Consider the following 17,910-nt stretch of genomic DNA (forward strand, 5'->3'; position numbering starts at 1 on the left):
GCATACTTTCGGAGTGAAATATTGAGAAAAGCGGGCATGTAGTCACAGTTTGCATGTATGCTTTATTGTTATTTACATTCATATAGTAATGAGACCAAATGTTTAAAAAAAACATATATATGAATCTTGCATCTTAATGCACAAAGCAAACAAAGGCCGCTGACTTAGGGTGGGGGCGTCGTGTTTGCAAGTGCATTAGGGTTTGAAAAGTACCTGCTGCTGCATTCCTGGTCTCCAGCAATTTTCAGGCAACAATAAAAATGTGAAGATAACTTTGGTGATTAATGTTCTTTTTTTGAGAGAGATCGAAGGCTTGTCTATTGAAAGTTTTAATTCAATAGGTCAGTGAGTTACTGCTTTTGTCTGAGATATTCTTTTGGTATTTGAAGTTTATAAGTTAAAATCCTAACATTGAACAGTGAGCTATTAACCGTCATCAAAGAGCTGCATAAAAACTTGACTGTATAGATTAGAACGTTGTGATTTTTCCCCAGTCTTTCCCTATCCTAATGTTGGAAAATGGGTTCATTAGGATAGAAATCAATTCTGATTATTGAAGAGAACCCCCCAACCATGGTGTTATGTTCTACATTCTGAGTTTGTGTTTCTCTAGTGTTGCAAAGCCGCCCTGGGCACTCCCCAACTTTTTGCTGACTGGTACTGGTGGTACCTGACTGACTGACCCTGGCCTCTGCCTAAAGCCAGTGCTATTCTGAAAGAGGCACTTAAAAATACAGTGAAAACACCTACATACACTAGGGTGCACTATGGGTTAGGGTACCCCTATGATTGGCATGACCTCTCCTATAAGGCCCTAGTACATAATAGGGCAGGGGGATTAGAACCACTTTTAAGTCCCTAGAATATAATAGGGCATGGCAGTTTAGAGGCCAGCAGCCCTTTCTGCGCTTGCATGTGTGCACTGCTGAAGCCTGAGGTCAGTTTAAAAGTAGCCCTGTGCTTTTAAAATGCAAATTGTGCCCAAACTCGACTTTTGGGTTTGGGGAACTTACAAATTGATCAACTACAATGTTGGGGCAAAATTAAGTGGAAAAATGTTTTCCACTTAACTATGGCTGTATCATATTTGCCACATAATACATCATCTGCTGCATAATCTAACGATTTCCTCCAAAACAATTTTGTAGCTCAAACAGATCCCAAATTACTAAAATAAATGTGACTTGTGTTGCTGTGAAGTTTAGGGCCCTTTGCAAAGGTTAGTAAAGAAAACAATTCCTAAGAAAACAATTGGTCCCAGACACTCCTAATGACACTCAAATTAATACCTGTATGAGAGTGTAGTATGCAATCAATTCATACAACCAAAAATGTATAATGTAAAGGCACATTCAACAGGGAAATCTCATAGATAAGAGGCCAACCAAAGTCAATTAAATTGCAAACATCAATTTATTTCCCGCTGAATCATATTCATAAAATGCAAACTTAGGGGCTGACTACGATGGCAGGCGGACTTCAGTACCACCGCCATCGAATCAGGGAATGGGACCGCTGGCCTTCAAGGTGGAGGCCCCACGATAGGCATTACAATGCGACTGCCACTACGGTGTTCGCAGTGCCTATCTTTTACATTGCAGCAGGTGCTGCTGGCTGCATCATCAGCCGCAAAGTAAAAAAAAAAGGAACATGTTAAATATATCGGTGCCTGCCGCATGGTGCAGTGATATGTTGTGGGGCATCATAGATGCCCCCCAGGACCCATGTCTGAGGGCCAGGGGTAAAAGGGCCTGCTACGGGCCCCCAATGTCCCTTTCGCCAGCATTTCCATGGCAGGTGAACCGCCATTGATAAGCTGGCGGGTAAGGGACATCGTAATCCCTGCTGCGGTGCATGGTAGGCACCACCAGCATTGTAGGAACCACAAGCCCCTCCACCACACCGGCGGGCTCAAGAAGCCCGTCGGGTGCGTGGTGGTTGGTCTTTCCGACCGCCAGGTAACCACCCGCCATTGTAATATTGCGGGCTGTGATGCAGTCACCAATGGCGGTGGGACCGCCACCGACGGGGTGACGTGGCGGTCCCACTGCCATTATAATCACCCCCTAAGTTTGGTGTGCATGCAAATCCTACATTGCCAACCCCTGGCAAGTTGCACTGCTAGTGCTGGAAAAAGGCCAATGGAGGTACCAATGGGTGAGGTGGACTGGCCTCAAGGGTCTTGTGACCTCAGTGACAGATTCACTGTCGATCTAGGATGTGCTTCTTCATATGCTTGCCCGTAAGACTGGAAGTGAACTGCAGTATGGATTGTGGTGGACAGGTCCACCTGCGGGTGCTAAGACACCTGGGCTTCTAAGGACTATCGGGCCTTCTAAGGTGTAGCATCAGAATAAGCTCTGTCAGGAGGAGTGTGGTATGGTGAACTGGTCATGAAGGTCTGAATATGGTTCTCCAGTTCCAAATTCAGCAGCTCTGGCCAGAGTGCCACATTCTCTCCCACACTGAACAACATACTGCCCCACTGAGAGAAACTCGCACTGCCTTCAGCACAACTCAATTGTGCTGCGACTAAATTCAAATTATGCACTAGACAACAGTAAAATGCTGCCTGAAAAAAAATGAATAACACCCTGGAAAAAGCAAACACTCATAGGGAATGCAAGAATAAGCAAAGCATGTGAACTGTAATCGGAAAAAAACATGGTTACCTTAACGGTTTTAAACTCATTATTCAGAAATCAGTAAGTGATTTTGCCTGAAAAGTTCAAGACATGGCTACAGGACCAGGAAGGGACCCCTTTCAATGTCCATTGCTTATATCCTTTCAAAATTTATGCAGTTTGGTTTAAAAAAGACCACATCCCCAAACACAGAGCCGCATTTTATAAGCTAAAATATTAAAAAGTTGAAAACGATCATATTAAACGTTTCCACTCTACCCATCAACCAGGTATTGCAGTCCCTTTAGGAATGGCGCACTTACCCACCCTGGGAAAACAATGTTGTTCAAAGAAAGAAGATAAAAAGAAAGTAGCGCTTTCACTGGCAAACTCTGTAAAGTGGTGCTAATGTGTGTGGGTGTGAATAACAGTCTGGCCTCTCTGCTGTCCACTCTGTATTGCTTTACTTAGGTATTTAACTATTGTTTCTCTCCATTCCGAGGTGTTTCTTTTCAATAGAAAACGGTCTGAAAATGAGGACATTTACAGCCAAAGTGTTCAGCCTTTTTTGGATCAATTTCACAGGGGAACAAATAAAGAAAAGGAGAGGCAAGAGAGAGTACCTTAAGAGCTGCCTCTTGAAATCAGCGCGTAAGCAGGAGCGAGACAGAGACAGAAAGAGATGGAGGAATAAAGAGAGGAGGGCAGCCGCCAGAGGCAGATCAGGAGTAGTGGACACGGTCCTTGCCATGAAGGAAAAGAGACAGCATTTATTTTTTCTCCGTTCTCTGCCCTTCCCAGAACGGCTGAGCCTTCCTGCAGCAGAACAAAAGGCAGAGGGCGGGTGGCCTCTGACTCCAGGCAGGTCAAGTGCAGGGCCATTAGGTAGCGCTTTCGCGTGCTAATGGCCCTGCGATAACAGAAGGGAGAGGGGAAATTCCTTTGTCCCCTCGTCCCCCCCACCCTTGTCCCCCGTGTCCCCCCACTCCAAAATCTGGGGGGGGATATATCCCCGCGTCCCCCACACTTCCTACGCCCATGCACATAACTATCCCTGAATATTACATGTAAATATCATTAGAATTTGGACGAGTGCGCATGTGCATTTTCAATGACCCAGCCAAAGAGGGCATGAAAAAGCTGAAATTGGATCATGAATTCAAAACTGTTCCTAACAGGGGCCCCCAAAATATGCTTGGCCCAGGGCCCCCAAAATCCTTAAAATGTCCCTGGGATACGTACCACGCCGCATCGGTGCATGTTGGAGAAGTGCACGTTGGGGATGAACAGCACGGGCTGGGTTTCGAGGTCGGCTTCCGGCCTCAGGTACGTGATGTCATTCCCTCGATAGCCGGCGAGCAGCGATGATTTCACATCTACCCAAAAAAAGACACATCATTCTCATTTTAGCTGTCGCCGCAATTTGGAAAGGAATCAAAACAATGCAGCATGTCTCGAGCTCTTCGATCGAAACCCCCCCCGGGCCGCGTTGACAGGGACACGGTGATATCGGCAGGTGTAAACTGAGGCGGTGCACCCGAGCCGTGTGGCGCGGCTGCTCCCGCCTTAGATTAACGTGATACACTACATGGAGGCGTAATGCGCCTCATTTATTGTCCTCTTTGTGTACTGACGAGCCGCCTCCTTTCACTGGCTGCGGGGCAGGGCTGACAGACACGCAGAGGGAGCGTGTGTGCGTGCCTGGGTGAGCAGCTCTGCCTACACAGAGCACGGCGTGATTTTCCATCAGCTGACAGGTGTTCATGTGCTTCGAGCAATATTCAGAGGTGCAAGCATATCAGGATTTGGGTGAAGAGAGCTTCCAGGGTCTATGCGTGAATAGCTCATCCAGGACAGTCGTTTTGCTTTGCATCCTGGGACTTGTAGTACTGATTTTAGAATAGGATAAATTGGATGGGAAGTCCCAGAATGCAAAGCAAAAACCTGGACTAGATGTGCTACCAACTCATGGACCTGCGAAACTTGTGTGCTCTGTGATTGCCATAATGCATCCGCGCCCCCTGACAGATTAGGTTCATTGCTTTTATTCATGTTAGGTAGAGGAATAAGGAATAGTGGCAGCATCTGAATTCTCAAGTTCCCTAGGTGCGTTGAGTAGCTTATCCACTCCAGACGTTTACATGAGCTGTGGAACTCACTGTCCTGATGTTAAAAGGTGGGCTATAGAACTACAAACCCCAGAATGCATAGTAAACACATGGAGTGACTGTGCGACTCCAGCACAAACCTAGGAAATTTGAGAGCTTAGAAGAATTTAACTCTGACCCAAGGGGTCACTGGTTTTCGCTGTCTTGGATCAGAATGGGGTATGGTTCCATTCTAAATAAAATCTATTTTCGTATGGTTGGTGTAGCAAATCCATGAGCGTCACTTTGGATAGCAATGAATGTGATGTGAAATGAAGCAGTAGTGTTAGTAAACGCACAAGTGTCATCGGTAGGTTCTGATCAGTTTTCACATCACACAGTCACATCAACATTGGTGGCATTGGAAGATGGCCAAATGGCTGTCTAAATTTCATTCTCTATGACCAAATGAACGGAGAGCACACACTAAGGCACGTCGGTGTAGGGTGAATTCCGAAACTTTACTAAACACCCCTTCGAGCCTAGAGCTCTCAAGAAAACCACAAAATGCACCCAACACAAGAACCTACGCTCGTGACTGGCACATAGTCTCAAAATCCCAGCTTTGAAGAAAAAAACACATAGCACTACATCTTTCTCTGTGCAAGCGGCTGTACTATGGAATTTGTAACAGCCAAAAATAAAACGACTGTGAACCATCTCAGCTCATCTTAGCTTCAGAAGATAATACTCACAGCACAACAATCTACAGCAATAGTATGAACAAGACAATAAAAACAAAAAATATTTTAAAAAATGACCTCCACTATGCATACAACAATGCTTGTAAATGCATACCATACACAATTAATATATATGTCTATGTATATAGACATTGTAATGTGCATGCACATACGTGTATTTAAATGAGTCTACATTTTGTATAGTGATGCCCCATTATGTCTATGTATATCTGAATGCATATACACATATATGGGTGTATGTATCAGTATCTATGTTTTATTAAAAAAATCTGTTCTATATATCGCGATGTAGGTATACTCCTGCATTACAAGTAAATGTGGATATAAATTGGAATTTACAATGACTACTTTTGTGTGCACCAAGGCCCTTTCCATTAGCGTAATATGTTTTATTACTACGGTCAATCTATCCCTCGCATAGATGTTGACTGTTTCCATATCACGAGAGTACATTTGAATCAATCCTGAGTTTTCAACAAACAGCACTATGCATGCGGGGGCTTGACGCTACTCATGCCCCATTACAACCACTGGCCTGCATGTGCTTGTACGCTAAGAGCAGCGGGCTAAAAACACAGGACTGGCTAAAAGTCACCCGGATGACCAGGGGTCAGTGGCCAGCTGTGCGCGCTCTCGCTCACTACTCATCATGGAACACCTAGCTGGGAATCTTGCACTCACCCTTGTTGCTGGAGTCTGGGCACTTGCCTCTCCGCCTGAACTGTTTCCGCTCTTCGTCTCGCATTTTCCTCTCCGCCCCCTGTCACAGAAAGAGAACCCCAGTTCACGTTTAGATCTTAGACTAGGCACGAGAAAGAGCTTATCTATCAAAAAAGACAGCTTATGGCAAGAGAGGAAACACAAAGGAACAAAAGAAAACAGCATCAAAAGGACAAGTTCAGGCGGCCGGTTGTTTTCGCATAAAACTTTTTACATTTTTTTTTTTAAGTGCATGGCTGCCAAGTAGGCCGATGTCATGTGTATCACTTTCACCTTGTAGTTTTGCAACCAAAACTTTGCATTCTGGTAATTTCAGTTTTGCTTTTACCATTAAAACTATGTGCCTACAAATCCCAGCTTGCAAAGCCTGAGTGTTTTAACTCCATGGCCAATCGATGATGCCACAAATGTAAGCTGATTATACAATATAGAGAATAAAGAAGGAATACAAATTTTGAAGGTGCATTTCTGAATTGCCATATGACGATGCTTGGATCATGTCACAATTGACCCTTTTTTCCAGTCATGGGCATTTATTTAACAAATCCGTACATTCTAGGAGTTGTTTTTGTTCAGTTCAATGGAAATAACCTGCCTATAAAAAATTATGTGTAAAATGAAAACACAGGACCAACAATGCTGTCTGTTATTGTCGTGTAGTCACCTCATAAAGCAACCCAAAGGCTACTCAAATTCGTTTTGACTAACCAACATATAGCTTTTTAAGTATCAAGGCTTTCGAAACTGAACTCATGCAGCACTATATCGACTGTGGTGAGGTGACTTATCGCTCACAAACACTGCTGCCAAGTGGCACCATGTTATGTGTGATACCTACAGCCATTCTTGGCTTTTTAGCCAGCAGCACTGACCAAACAGTTTTTTTTAATTGCAATGTTAAATCCAAAACTACAAGTCCCACAATGCATTTCGTTGTTGGTTAAAAAGCCTTGGCTGTTTCAAAATGTTGCTTATGGTCTGGGGTCATTTAATAGCGCTGTATAAACCAAATACTTTGTAACTGTTTATGAAGGGAAACCAATAAGTAAGGAAAACACTGCATGTCTTGTGAATTCGGTAGGAAACCAAACAACAGTAAAAAGCAGATTAGAGGTTTTACTTTTCTGGGAAAAACAATGCTCTTATCAGTTCATCTCCCCGGTGCCCTGGGCTGCAGAAACCTGTAATTTAATGACAGCGCCATGGAGACAGCCCTGCAAATTATGAGGCTCTGTCTGTCCTGGATTGTGCCGATAAAATCATTGTAAACTCAATCTTCGTCCACTCGTAAACCGAGCTTTCTCTGTCAATAGGAACCGTCATGAACGGTGCCTGCTCTTTTCTGTGAGCCACCCGTGATTTCAAAAATATCCCAAACCACCCACCACCCCACGCTAAATGTAACTCTGTTTTGATGTTTCTATCTATACATTTTTTGCAGAGCCCTCAGGCTTTCATGAACTATGTGCGAGCAGCTCATCCTGTCCAGGTTCTTGTTTTATGTTAATACACTTTTTCTTTCCTCTTTTATCCCATCAGAAAATTAGGCCACTCCCAGCAAGCAAAGACGGGGCGGCTCCTCCGTTAAGGCAGAGGAGCATCGCCCAACTAACTAAATTGCCCCCAGAGATGAAAAGATAAAATGGCAATAAAGTTCATTCAGTACCATTTTATTTTTCAGTACCCCATCCCAAGCAGAGCGTCAGGACAGGGGGTGGGGCTTTCTGATTTCTGTTGCTGCCAGTCAGGCAGCAGCAGAAAGCAGTGATGGGCAGGGCACTTTAAGTTTAAAGTGCGCATGACTCTTTGGCCTGCCGTCTTACGACGGCCAGCCAGAAATGTGCATTTAAACCCCTCTAACCCAGCTGTCAATGACAGCAAGGTTAGAGACAGCATAGGGCTCCAGTATCCTCAGGCGTGCCGAAGGAGGCCGCTCCCTCCAATCCTGGCACTTCTTTCATGCTGCATGAGAGCAGCGCCGGGATTGGTCACTGCAGTTTCCTGGTTCCTGCATTGAAGCCTGTCTGCCTGGAAAAGAACCAAGCGAGGATGACATTGTGCCAGGAAAGAAAGTGTAATTATTTTTGTAACTTAGTTTTTACTTTTATTTTTGTCCTACCACCCTCCATACATGCCAGCCGCCACTCTGCGCAAAGACTAAACCCAGACTTTGGGCCTACCCACGCATCGAACCAGGTAAGTTGAGCGCTTTGCCATTAGCCTTGCCAGTGACTTTGATGCAGCGGGGCAATTGTACTGCTCCGACTTGTGGTACAGCAGACAGGTGAATTAATGCACAAGTGCCAATACCTAAAACACCTGCATCAGTGGAGGGTGTCACACGTGACATGGGATCAGTGGCGTCATGAACCCCCCCCCCACTTTAGGAGCTTTAGCATGGGATGGGAGCACTGGAAAGGTACATGCGACATCAATTCTTTACATTGTTGTTCATGGCTCCTTTGTCTTTTATTGGAAACACTGACACAAAAACAGAAGCCCACTAATTTCATTGCAAGTGAATAATATGATGAAGCTGTGGTGGAGAGTAGCAAATGGATGAAGAGAGCGCAGAAATAAAGGGGGGCAGGAAGGGAGAGAAATGTATGATTAATGTGGAAAAGGGATGAAAGAAGGGTACATGGTGAGAAACAAGGAATAATGATGGAGGGAGAGAGAAAAGGAAGAAAGGAAAAAGAATATTGCGAGAAGAGCAGTAGGAAAGCAAGTCGAAAAAAAAGAAGGATGAGAGAAAGAGATCAAAAAGACAAATTATGGAGAGAGGAAAGAGAAGAGATAGATGGGGAAAGGAGGAGAGGAAGACAGAATAAAGGGAGGAAAAGGATGGTAAGAAAGCATGATTGAAAGAATTAGTAAAAAAATGAAGAAATGTGATAAAGAGGGAGTACACGGAGAAAAAAATACATGAAAAAAGCAGATGTGAAATTTGGAATGAAAAAAGGAAAGATAGAATTAAATGAAAATAAAAAAAACAAAGAGAGAAGGAAAGAACTAACCAGCGCTGGTTGACCTGCTTGCTGACTCGGTGGCATTGGCATATGGTACAAGTGGTGGGTAGTTTATTTTGTGGCTATATCCTTGCCTGTGGCACTGTGGATGTTAAGGATAGACTGACTCTGCCCTGCCAAGGTTTTAACCTCCTACCTCTACCTCCCTGGGTGGCACACAAGACCCTGGGCAGACTCCATCTTAGCCACCCACCCTCTGCCTATCCTGCAGTACAGGCCCGAGTACAGACCCTCTTCGGCTACTGACACAAAACATTCACAGACATTTTCGAGATGGTAACCCTGCCTCGTTCTAACTTAAACTCATACGTTTTTAAAGCGAGCCATATGGATAAATCACATTTTAAAGATGTGGGTGCCATCCGCGATGAACACACATGTATTCCACAGTCCTCTCGCTGATAGTATCCAGTGCGATCATGTGTGCCAGCACAGCCCACAGAGCTGGCCCGGGGGCGTTGTCTCTTCTGCATGGGGTCAGGCCACACCCCCTCAGCGGGTTTTCCAATGCAGACCAAATGAAAGGAGGGGAGACATGAAAAGGGATCATGGGCTCCAGCAGACTAATTAATGCAGACGAAAGACAATGCAAAGAAACCGCGTGTTTATTTCTGTTAACAGATTGAAATTAACAAAGGGCCGGGCCAGGGGCACTCCTTTCAACCAGAACACTTGCCACAGAAAGGACACATTCCCCAGCGTTCGTCGAGACGCCACCCCAGAAACAAAGGCACAGACGCTGCTGTTGTGCGCGTTTTCCCCGAGGAGCCGCCTAGTCCTGCTCATTCAATGACGCCCAGCAAAAACTCCGAATACAGTCACACACAGGCTGACAAAGGTCTCCCTGTCACGTGCGACATCTGCATTCAGTGCTGGCTTTCTAGCTAACATCGTTTTGCACGCTGGGGTTTTTAAGCCCGGACTTTTTAAGAGAAACTTGTACAGTACAAGGGTTTGGAAGGCAAAAGTCGGTTGACAAAACCAGTGGACTGGCTAAAGATGTAAACAAAAATGCACGTGTCTACTTAGTGGCTATCCCTTCAAAAGCAACAGACACATCTCTAGAAGATGTTCAATAAACAGACGCATTTCCCTCTCCTGGTATGAATGGTTTAATATTTTACTCTATGTAGGGAAACAGCGAAGTTCATAAGGTGAATAATACAGAATACCATCAATATTATGGCGAGAATAAAATTGAACTAACGCAGCTGTCAAGTGGTCCCATGACGTTTATAAACATAGGCATTTTAGCTTTATAGCCAATGGGGCTCTGAATGCTCAAATATGTTAGTTCATGTGGTGGATGTAACAACAACTAGAAGTCTCAGAATGAAACTTTTACACACAAGTTTGGTATAGTTGAAGTAGTTTCTTACCACAAGGTCCCTTGTTGGCAGCTATGGGAGAAAAAAATCTCTTATAATCTGGTTTTTAAGTAAACAATTTATCAAGGGGTTTCACCCCCACAATCTGTGGCACAAGTTGCAGGCATGTAAATCATTTCATGAGGTCCACTCAGTGCTCACGTTCAGCAGGTGGTTGAAGTGGGGCCCACCTGCACTCATTCTCGAGGTCCGCCACTTATTTTTCAAAATCAGACTTTGACCCAGAGCAAGAGCGATAAAGACATAAGAGTTGGTGGAGACAGGGGAAGGGAAAGAAGCAATCCGTCCGGCCAGCTGCAGCAGTTCCTGCCCTTGCTGCGGGACCTCCTAAGAGGTGGGCGGGGTGGGGCGAGGAGGTGGTCAGCAAAAAGGCCGAACACCGTTTGTTGTAGACCCCTACAAAGGCCACACCCTTCAACCCATCCCACACACCGCAAGAACACCCAAGTCGTAGGCACGCCAGCCAACCAGAAGGCGGGCCCTGTTCAATCAAGGTGTCCCGGGGACCTGCCATCTTGGAGTGGTCACAAACAGAAATTCAATTCTAATTCTTGTAAAAATCTCAACTTGTCCCATGTCAGATGCATGGGATAATGACTAAGTATTTTATAAAGAGTGCTTGCTGTTTTCCTCCAGTCAAAGACACTTTATCGCTTCATAAGAATGAAAGCCTTTTCAGGCCTTTTGGGATTTAAAACTCTGCTTCTTGTGTTACTCAAGGATCTAATCACAGGTCCCAGGAATCCGCTAAGTGTTCTTACTTGGTTCAGCTAAGTTGCTTCACTTGTAGTTTTTCTTTTCTCATCATAATCCCAGCTCTTTATGAGCCACTGACATGGGACAGCTTGAAATCTTTTTCTTGATTGACCCTTGCCTCGTGTGCTCTTACATGAAGGGCGATCATTGGTTCTTACCTTGTCACAGAATATTTTGATCTGACAGACGGCCCGATGCACAAGTCGGTTGGTCCCAGTGCCACAGTCATAAGTGTCGATCTGGAGATTTAGGGGGACTCCTTTCACGCCCTTTTGTGAGGAGAAGTCGGTGCTCAAGCAATTAATTCCAATGAACATCTGTGGAAAGAATAAGGCACTTTAGTCTTTTGCGTTGTAGATTCTAGTATACGTTCCTTGACTCTGTTTTTTTGTTTTAGATGTACTTGGGGTTTCTGTTTTCCAACACTCCCTGAATCATGCTCTGGTCTAAAAAAAACATACTTTATAAAAAAATTGCATAGCTTAGCTGCCAACTAACCTAGTGTCATGAGATGCACCAAATTCCAGTTCTAACAACACTGTGCATGCTGGGACTTGTAGTTTCACAATTTTGTGCGAAGGATTGGGCTCAGGTTTCTGCAGCCAGACGTGGGCATCGAGGCTGGTAGAAAGTGACCCTACTGGTAAGTGGCATGTGGTAGCCGTGCTATAGTGATTTGAAATTATGTTTACTTCAAAGAAGGATTAGGATATTGCTTTGTCTCCATTATTGGATTCCTGCTGGCATTACACTGCACGAGTGGATTTAATTATAACCTAGATCAGCTTTTATAATCTCTTTGGGTCATAGCTGCCCACATCAGTCGGTTCTGACTTTTTACCCTACAGCTGTTCATACCCTGAGATCTTTAACCCCAGACCTACACTCATAAATGTAAACCTATAGATATAAGAAGCGAAAGTGGTGGTGCATGAAAAGCATAGCCTGGACTGTCTGAAAGGGCCATGCATGACATGATGCCGCTTGGAATCCGGATTGTCTTATGCACGTCATTGACAAGTGTTCCTCATTCGTCTTTGCCACCATCAGTGTAACTCAAGAACTAGCCTTGCCTCTTCAGACAAGGGAGGTGAATATATGTATACATATTCCCTCAACTAATATTTTTATGCGGATTTGCACATGCCTTCCAAGACGTTTAATTAAGAGCTTATCAAGTAGTGTGAATCCCTAAATTAGGGTTTTTCTCAGAGCTATCCAACTGAGGCCTGAAAAATCTGTTGAGAACTGGCCTCAAATGTTTGAGGTAAATTGTATGTAGTGACATGTAACTTTGTCCTGGTGTCAGCAAAATCTTACTTTGATATTGTGCTGGTGCTGAAAAAGTCGAATTGCCTTTTATGCAGCTGCTCGCCAAAGGCATCAACAGCCATCAAAACAATTTAAGAACATGTTTGCATTCGCTTTTACTTAAATTCTACAATGAAGCTGTGGTTCAGGGTCATATAATCTTGGTATTTTGGTTAGCATGCATGCTCAGAATTTATGCTAGAGACTCCTGATTTTAAAATGCAAAATTGGCTTTATTGACATTTTCCTTCTTAAATTTTACTCCATTTCAATGCAACGCAAAGGCAAAATTACAACCCCTATTGTTTTTCGAAATCTACTTTTTATCTGGATACAAATTTTGGAATGGTGAGTTACAAAGGTTTAGAAAAAAAAAACTTATGCCAGTTCACTGCTTGCATAAAACCTGGGGGCTCGGTCACAAAATATTTTTTCCTATAAGTGGGTCTTACTCAAAATATAGGAATAAGTCCCATCTAAGTTTGCAGTAAGACAGCAAAGCTCTGAAAAAACGTGTATTTGGCTCTGAAATTGCTTCAGAAATGCACGTTCAGGTGTTTAACCTGTGCAGGTTCCTCTAGGCCATCACTTCTCTGCTCATTTCCTCCTGCTCCCCACCAGACATTGAGCAATCTTCCAAGAAAGCTCGAGGCTTGAAGACAGGTGTAAGGGGAAAATGCCTGTCTTCTGAAGTCATGGTTCCTAGCGTTTTGTTTTGCATACCTTCCACCCGGAAAGAGACTCTTTTTCTGTTTTTTGTACATCTTAACTGTGGGAAGGAGGTGGGAAGGGGGTTGTGCAACAAGTGCAATGCCGATTTCTGATTGAGTCCAAATCCCGGCGCCTTTGCTGAAAGCGCCCTCTCTTTTCTCTCTGCAGTCACGCCCGGCCAGGGCCCCCGGCCACACTGTAGACAAGGGTTCTCTTAACTGCTAGATCAGTGCATTTGTCATGAGCTGCCCCCGGGTGCGGGGCGACATGCCTGACATGTCTAGTTTCTGACAGCTTGGCCTCCTCGATGTTTATCGACATCTCAGCGTCGTAAAAAAGATGATCTGCCTCTGGGCGCTAACCACCATGAAAGGCATCTCTGCAAATGACAACTGTCCAAGTCAAACCTTGAGGCTGTCTTATCATTTCCATCAGCCAGTGTCTCTTACAAGGAGAGCCGCGGTGAAGAGAAAGTAGCACTAGTGACAGAGCTGTCCTGCATCTGTGGGTGGTTTGGAAAGAGTGACATCCCAAGCTCTGAGTGCCTAATCCCTGGGCTTTGCAGCAAGAGTCACAGTAACAGGCGAAGGGCAAACTAGGCCTTAAATTGACATTGCCAAGATTGAAATGGCTACTAGATACTGGGATACATCTTGCTTCACTACATTACACTTTTGGTTTCCGGAAGAGGAAATAACTTCTTAAGAGTTGACCATTTCAAGAACGTGCAGGGGGATGTGCTTGAGTGGATGTTTCCCCTTTAAAACTTGAGAAAAAACCTACTCCTAACCTTAAACAGTCAAAACAAGGCCTGGTCAATAGAAACCAGCTAAAAACATGGACACAGACTCAACAGTCTCTGATACTACATGGCCACCAATTATGCATCAGCGCAAATCAAAATATCTTTTCTCTGATTTCTGCATACCTTTCCTTCTTCGTGAATGTTCCACACAAAAGACAGCGCATTGTAGGCCACTTCCTCTATGTGCTGAACTGTGTTGAAATTTTCTTTATAGTCAGCTGAAATCAAGACATGAAAGTTACAGTTACACCAGATATCTTGAAATGAGCTTTCATTGGACAATACGGAAAAAGGAGATGGCACATTAAATACACCCCAAGACTATGTGACCCTGATGACAATGACAAATATAGGATATGATCGATATACAGAAGTGAAAAATGCTTGTTTGTGTTGCAGATTTTGATTGTTTAAAATGTAAATGAATACACTAATGTTTAAGGCATTCTAAAATGCTTGAATGGCCCACATGGTCACAGCTACATGAAACTGTAGAGGGAGTTAACGCTGACGGTGATAGGCTATCTGTAAGCTTCAAAGGCAGCATTAAGCCCTTGTCGCCAATCATATAGTGTCTGGGCGTCCAGAGCAGATCCTGAAGAGCCGGACCCATGGTACATTTTTGGATAACCAGTGCATATGTAAATTATTTCCCATTTAGTTTTGTTGTATGTAAAAATACCTTATGTGGATAGTGGGAAAACGCAACATGGATTTGCCCCCGAATGACCCATGCTGACGCCATGGATATAAACTAGAGAAGTAATGCTGACTAAAGAGAGCAAAACAAGACAGAGACAGTCTAGGGAGGTGTGGGAAGTTAAGCTGATGTGTGTAAGCTGTTGTAGTAAAGCCTTACAGGACTCACTGAGAGTTGAGACCAGCTTAACTTCTGTGACAGATATGTGCATTCTAATCAGTTGTAGTTTGTTAATGCTGCATATGCTGTCAAGTGCTGCGTCCTAGGTCTACATTAGAAGTATTCAGCAAAGGCTGATCGCATATTTTCAGGATAAATGTAAAAAAATTCCCATTTACATTAATTGTTTGCAAATGTATTTCAAGAGCAACTCTTGAAAATCTGGTCAGGCGCTCAGAGAGCAACTCTGCGAACCTGTACTCTGACGTTTTTAAAATGTGCATTAGACATAAGTCTTTCCTCAGTGATTGTTTTACGCCTTTATACACGTGGAAAGCAGGGACATTTTAAGGATTTTGGGGGCCACTGTTTGAACCAGCTTTGAATTTATGATCCAGTTTCAGCTCTTTCATGTCCTGTTTGCACACAGCACAGGCACACTGGTCCAAATTATAAATCTGTTAAGATCTTATATTCATGGATAGTGATTTTTACAGATAAATACAGACAGAAAACTATTTTTTTCCTGTCTGTATTTATTTTTAAATACGGAAAAAATGTCTTCTTTGGATGTTTTTTTCTACTGTCAATCATGAGTGCCAGGTCAGTAAGTGTACAGATTGAGAGGTAGGGCAGATGAAAAAAAGACAATACATTTCCTAATTAAGCTTAATTAAGTGCAGATCTATAGTTATTTATGCTATTTTGCAATGCAAGTGTTTTCAGATAATGCTATTGCACTGTATACTGCTGAAACCTTTTGGACATTCAAATGCAAATGTTCATTTATCAGTCAAATAAATGTGGAAAAATACCCATTGCAGCTTCATTTATACAGAAAACACAAAATAGAAATGGATAAATACAGACAAAATTGGCAAAAAATAAATATGGATAAATACAGACGGAAATGTAGAAAAAATAAATACCATAAAACCGGGAGCCCTAATTATAATGCAGCAACACCTCACTAATATTATTTCAAATAATCTTTGTGACCCCCCTCCGGTTTCCCAAATTGTTTTGATCTAAAACAAGTTTTTTTAATAGATGTTACAGGGTTTTGAAAAACAAACATTTCTCTGCAAAATGTTAGTAATAGACTCCCATTCGTCACTCACACTAAAAATAAATTGAAGAAAAATGGTATTTAAAACTATCTGTTTAAGAATGACTCAAGGTCATCAGGACAAGACTATCTACAGGACTGAGCCAGCTTTATCAGGCCCCCCTTGAAAGGCTGGGGCCCTGGACCAGGGCCCACTTTGCCCATGCCTTGAAGAGTCTCTGGTCTAGTCCCCTGTGTCCACTGCAAAGCCAGCGCAGGCGGATGCAGCCGCCTCTGCTCCTGCGCAGATGGTACTGCCCTTGCCACAATGTCCTTTAGCAGGAGCTGAATCATTATTATCGGGCAATGTATTGCACCATGCCTAGATGAGGAACTGAGTCATGTACTCAATGGATGCTGCTCGGCGCATTTAAGGATTGCAACATATCGCACAATCGCAGCTTTTGCTCTGGTTAATGCTTGCAACGCGGCTAATAAGGAAGTTGCCTATATTGGATTTCATCCCAAATGTGACAGCGCGCTGTACCTACAAGCTTGAGGTCATCATTCACCGGAGGCGGGGGCACTGAGCCAGTACCTCATTGCTGCTCGAGTCATATGGCCGCCATTTTATTTTATTTCCTTCCTTAGAGGGGACTTTCGCTCACGCAGGACTCTGTCAGCAAGGACTCGGCACAGGGTTGGACGGTCTAGCTAATGAATATGAAGAAGCAGGCGCGGAAATGTCTGGTCCAGCTGACAGACCACTATGCATATTCAACACAGGGCAAAATGGTCAGTCTCTAAAAAAGATAACCAATACTCTATATGCAAATGTGCTGAATTGATGGGGAGTAACATCTATCATTAGCTCAACAAGACACGTTTTATAGTTTTTGTACTCAAGTGTCTTAAAATAAAAATAAAGACCATTGATGAAGCAAACAACACAAACCGATTTGCCTCTTCGCACTTGAATAATAAGCGGTACTGTCACGCCACGCAATATTACACATTTTATTCACACTAGTGAAGCATTCTGGCATTTCAATTTGTGACCTGCAATCTCTGAGCGCTGCACCTTCCACTTAAGTAGCTCTCTGCTCTGCTATGAAAGGTGACTAGATGTGTAACATATTCCAGTTTTAAAGTAGTTGTACATAGCGATATTTATTACAAATTAATGATAAAAATGTAAGTGCTTCTTTCACTAATCTAATAGACGTGCATTTACAGCAGGTCGCCGTACCAACATCGATGACCCTCTGCTTGGCGGTGGGCTGCCGCGAGTGCCAGTGCTTCCAACATTTCAGCTGCTCCTCTGGATTCTTCTCGTTGTCGAAGACGACCATAACAACGCTCTGTGGACCAGAGAAACGAGAATTAAGTAAAAAATGCAACTTATTTTTAAATACAAATAATACTAATTTGACCCTAATTTCTTCGACATGCGGGTAGTGGAGAAACAAGAACTGTCAAGAACTTTAACAATGGATCCGTGTCTTTGAGTGAATTTTGAGACTGGCCAGACATCACTAATCTGAGGTTCATTATATTGATGTCACTGTTTGTTTGTAATGTTTCTTTCTTTGCCTACCCTGGCCTGTCTTATTTCCTAGTCGTGGCCTGAGCACATTACCTGCTCCTTCCACAAGGCCTGGTCCTCTTCCCAAGGACTGATATCTACTCCTCGCAATGTGAGGGCCATTTTGATCTCCTCACAGTGAGGGAAAGATAACAGCCAGATCCCTGCCCCCGCCTGCTTAATGTGATGAATTACAATTTAGAGCAGACTGCTCCCTGGAGTA

The 17,910-nt window shown here is 43.6% G+C and overlaps 1 protein-coding gene across 1 annotated transcript in view; it reads right to left on the bottom strand.

Annotated features, from left to right (window-relative positions):
* The window catches only part of GRHL3 (grainyhead like transcription factor 3), a 75,573-nt gene that overhangs the window by 25,455 nt on the left and 32,208 nt on the right, over positions 1-17,910 (bottom strand). Inside the window, exons 7-11 of the mRNA XM_085647852.1 lie at positions 17,352-17,463; positions 14,319-14,413; positions 11,527-11,685; positions 6,157-6,235; positions 3,867-4,000 (exon numbers count right to left, since the gene is read on the bottom strand). Coding sequence (XP_085503978.1) covers positions 3,867-4,000; positions 6,157-6,235; positions 11,527-11,685; positions 14,319-14,413; positions 17,352-17,463 — 579 coding nt within the window. The remainder of the gene's footprint in view (positions 1-3,866; positions 4,001-6,156; positions 6,236-11,526; positions 11,686-14,318; positions 14,414-17,351; positions 17,464-17,910) is intronic.

Source organism: Triturus cristatus, chromosome 3_2 (genome assembly GCF_964204655.1).
Source record: "Triturus cristatus chromosome 3_2, aTriCri1.1, whole genome shotgun sequence".
Lineage (NCBI taxonomy): Eukaryota > Metazoa > Chordata > Amphibia > Caudata > Salamandridae > Triturus > Triturus cristatus.